Genomic DNA, 4,036 nt, shown 5'->3' with positions numbered 1-4,036 from the left:
TTACACCAAAATTCAACTGATGGCCCATAAGGAGTGCCGAAAATTAGCTGATCGACATGAGAATATGCAAAACTGGCGGTTTTCATTGGTTCGCGTGGTTGTCGGACAGTCGTAACAATTTTCTCGAAGGTAAGACCTATGAAAAGACCGAACTTTCGGTATCACATATTACTCAACTGTTGTCAATAATGGATACGAAAACTGGTTGACTGACCTCTGCCGGCAATATGCAACACAGTGTTTTGACATCGTTTGGTGAAAGAAAATCTCGGTAAAATGAGTCGAGACAATTTGTATTATCCCATAAGACAGGATGTAACTCATACTTATTGGTGTGCGGTTAGGAATGAATTTAGAGTTTTTATGAGTTTCCCGAAAGTGGTGTTTTTCCTTTTAACTTACTGGAAGTGTAACATATTATCCACTAAGCGTTTCTTCCGGTATATCTCGTTTAAAAAATGGTAAACGCCGTTACGAAAATGGTATCCTTAGAATTGTCTAGTCAGCACATATATTTTTTCGGCACACAGCTAATTTTCGCACTTATGGGCTAAAATCAGTTGAATTTTGTGTAATCAGTTTTTTAGGTATACCCAAATCAGGTCAAGAATTTATCTAGGTGTAATAATCAGGGAATGATATATGTGACAAGCGTTTAAATATGCTTAACAAATTAAAATTCCTTCTTTTTTTTTTCTCGTACTTTTTTCAGTGTGCCTGGGAGAGGCTCTTCCGTTGCATAGGTGCCTTCACATCTGATGGTTTGCAGGTATTGAACTTGGCTTGCCTTGTGCTTTGATATTCTTCACAAATCCAGACCCAATCTGAAATAAAACAACAATAAAAATTGGTAGATGTCTGTGTAGTTAAACGGAGCTGTTCCCACCATACAAATTTTTGATTGATCAAGTTGTGTTTTCTGAAGTGTAATGTGAACAAGCACCTTCTTGTTCGGAGGGGAAAAAAACAGGTGAGCAAAAGGTGGGAACAGGGCTTCACAAGGCACACACAATCATCTGAGCTAACAAGGCTGAAACAAAATTGACTTGAGGTCTGTTTTTCATTCCTACGCCGCATCGATGCGGCGTTCACTCTGCGTCAGGAGTGGGGATAAAAATTGGAAATTCAACAAACATGACGACATCTAGTGGAGAAATTACGAAACATTTTTTTCATTTCCCTCAATACAATTACAATATGGCGGAACCTGAAGCTACTCGAGACTCGCATCAGGGATTTAAGACGCAGCGTTGACGCTAAAGTAGGGGAAGTGGAATGAAAAACACGCGTCGGGTTCGCATCGCACCCACGTCGGAATGAAAAACAGACCTAAAAGAAACAGCTCCTAGAAGCTAGAAATTTTCATTGGTTTTTGAAATTTCATAGGAGAGTTCCCTACCTACCTATGGTTTATTCAGGGAGAAAATTTGATTCTTACCTTCCGTAGTAAATAGGACATTGTGATTTTGAATACCTGCAGTTCGTGATTGAAAAAATGAAAGCAACCTGAGGATTAATGAAAAATAATCGTATTGGGAAAATGAAAAACACCGAAAAAAAAAAAAAATTAAAATGTCAGGGAAAAGGGGAAATGGGGAATGAGGAAATTTTAAATTTTTCCGCCGACCCATCTTCTACCGAAGACAAGCTCAGTGTTGTCAGATGTATTTGTACGGTAATCGAGGTCTGGTACGGTAATAAGCTTCACTTTTCAGATATCCACCCATATGTAGACTCCACGGTTGGCGAGCCCCAAGATGTTTTGGCGAGCCCAGTATATTTTTATAGGTGTGAAGTTATAAACTTTTTCTTTTTACAATTTACAAGAAAAAGTAAACAAAAATCCTTATCTACGAAATTTTGAAAAAGTAATCCGAAGATTAGCCATGTCGTTCTTGGTGAGGTCGAGATTAACAAAATTAGCTTCCAAATTCATAAATCCGACCTATAATAATGCATTTTTGAACAAGAGTAAGATAATATGTCTACATACCACCAACATTTTAGATGGTAAGTGTTAAATCTGGATAATTTTCGACATCTCCTCTGTGACCCCTTGTAGGTCAAGTCCTGTCCTGTCCTTATAAATATGAAGAAAATGGGAAAATCACTCTGTTTCTTTTTCTGTATAAGTGGGTCTTACTCATGAATTGATTTATGACCTCTCTGTACAGCCTCAGTAGGAAATACAGGTCCTTAAATTTCACCCACAGTTGTATTTTTTATTTTGAAAGGCATATTTTTACAACTCATGCAAGGTTATCTGCTGCTACATGAGAAACAGCAACTTGTTGTGATAACCTGATAATGATCTTTCAGACTCATCTACAGATGGTAATCATACCCATATTTAACGTGGAACAATCCTCCAAAGAATGTGATGAAATAAAAAATCAGATTCATTGGTTAAATTTGGATTTCTTGTAGGATTGACTGAACTCAATGACAAGCATCAGAGCCCAACTACATCAAAGCCCAATTTATCCCCTTTCCTTTACCAATTTTTAATTTTAGCTCAACAAGAGATCAAAATGCCCTCATTGTCACCGACTATGACAGAGGGAACTATTGTGAAATGGCTCAAGAAAGAAGGAGATGCAGTAGCACCAGGAGATGTGTTGTGTGAAATTCAAACGGATAAAGCTGTCATGTCCTTTGAAACTGAGGAAGAAGGAATCCTGGCTAAAATATTGGTAAGTATATGTGGGGATATAAAAAAATTGGGGTAACTGGAAAGGGGTGTTGTAAGTAATGTTAAAGTCGGAACACAAAAACATAGTTGTACCTACATGGTAATTCATACAAATACACTACATGGTACAAATTCATACAAATACACTACATGGTAATTCATAGAAATACACTGCCTTGCTAAGGAAAAATGCTCTATGTCAAAAAAAATCAATTTTTGGTTTTTGGTGCCAAATGGTTCCTATGATCCTAAATTTTGATCCTATATTTTTTTCTTTATCCTAAACCCCTTAAAAACCACTGAAATGTTTTGCCGCATGTCAAAAATAAATGTTTGCCGTATAGATTGAAATCTTTGAACTTGATGGGTACTTGATTTCCCAAAAGTAGGGGTTTTTGACATATGGTGTTTTCACTTAGCACAGCAGTACAGGTTACAATCTTTTGTTTATATTAATCTGTTAAGGTAGGTCCCTACATGAAGTTGTAGTATTAAAATAATGAGGTATATTTAAAAAAAAAAAAAAAAGGTCCCTACATGAAGTTTTAGTATTAAAAAAATGAGGTATATTTAAAAAAAAAAAAAAAAAAAAATGGAAATAATAATTTATTTGGTTTAACAGGTTCCAGAGAATACAACTGATGTCAAGGTTGGCACACTGATTGCAGTCATGGTAGAAGAGGGAGAGGATTGGCAAAATGTCAGTGTGTCTGCCACATCTCCATCTGCAACTGCCTCAGCTTCATCTGCATCTCCTCCTCCTCCTCCTCCTGCCCCATCCTCTGGAGGAAGTGGTATGTATTTTTTTTTTCTTTTTTTTTCAAAGGGTTAGTTTGATAGTGGTAACTGTAACTGCTGGGGTCTTATCATCCCAAAAACAAAGAGAGATCAAGAAGGAAGACAGATAAGAGAAAGCCAGCCATTCTGAGAACAAGCCTTATCTGTTCAGGATAAAATGGGCAGCAGGAATCAATCCTGTAACCTAGCACTTATAAGGCAGACATGCTACCTTCCAAGTTGTCTTATGGTACTCTCTAAAGTAATAATTGAAAGGGAAAAAATTGAGGTACCTGTGAAATTTGAATTCACAGTTTTGATTTAGTTTTAACTGTTCATCTGTTGATATTTTCAGTGCCTGGGCAAATTATCAACATGCCCTCCCTATCCCCCACCATGACAGAAGGTACTATTGTCAAATGGCTCAAGAAAGAAGGAGATGCAGTTGTACCAGGAGATGTGCTGTGTGAAATTCAAACGGATAAAGCTGTCATGTCCTTTGAGACTGAGGAAGAAGGAATCCTGGCAAAAATATTGGTAAGTAAATATGTGACTTACCTTTTTTTT

At 37.0% G+C, this 4,036-nt stretch overlaps 1 protein-coding gene and 1 long non-coding RNA gene across 2 annotated transcripts; one reads left to right on the top strand and one right to left on the bottom strand.

Annotated features, from left to right (window-relative positions):
- Positions 1–709: 709 nt before the first annotated feature.
- LOC113473127 lies at positions 710–1,597 on the bottom strand. Its single transcript, XR_003395190.1, has 2 exons — positions 1,439–1,597; positions 710–824 (listed from the first exon to the last, which is right to left on the bottom strand). It is a non-coding gene; the product is annotated as an uncharacterized LOC113473127 (long non-coding RNA).
- Positions 1,598–1,815: 218 nt separating this feature from the next.
- Positions 1,816–4,006, top strand: LOC108251815 (pyruvate dehydrogenase protein X component; the record flags this gene model as incomplete). The annotated part of the gene is given in 4 exon segments (XM_008488213.3): positions 1,816–2,010; positions 2,515–2,693; positions 3,315–3,486; positions 3,825–4,006. Coding segments are annotated over 4 exon segments (657 nt in total), but the record flags the coding sequence as incomplete, so codon positions are not given.
- Between the last annotated feature and the right edge of the window lie 30 nt (positions 4,007–4,036).

Source organism: Diaphorina citri, unplaced genomic scaffold (assembly GCF_000475195.1).
Source record: "Diaphorina citri unplaced genomic scaffold, Diaci psyllid genome assembly version 1.1 scaffold16010, whole genome shotgun sequence".
Taxonomy (NCBI): Eukaryota; Metazoa; Arthropoda; class Insecta; order Hemiptera; family Psyllidae; genus Diaphorina; species Diaphorina citri.
Note: the sequence above shows the minus strand (reverse complement) of the source record. Positions and strands in the feature narration are given on the sequence as shown.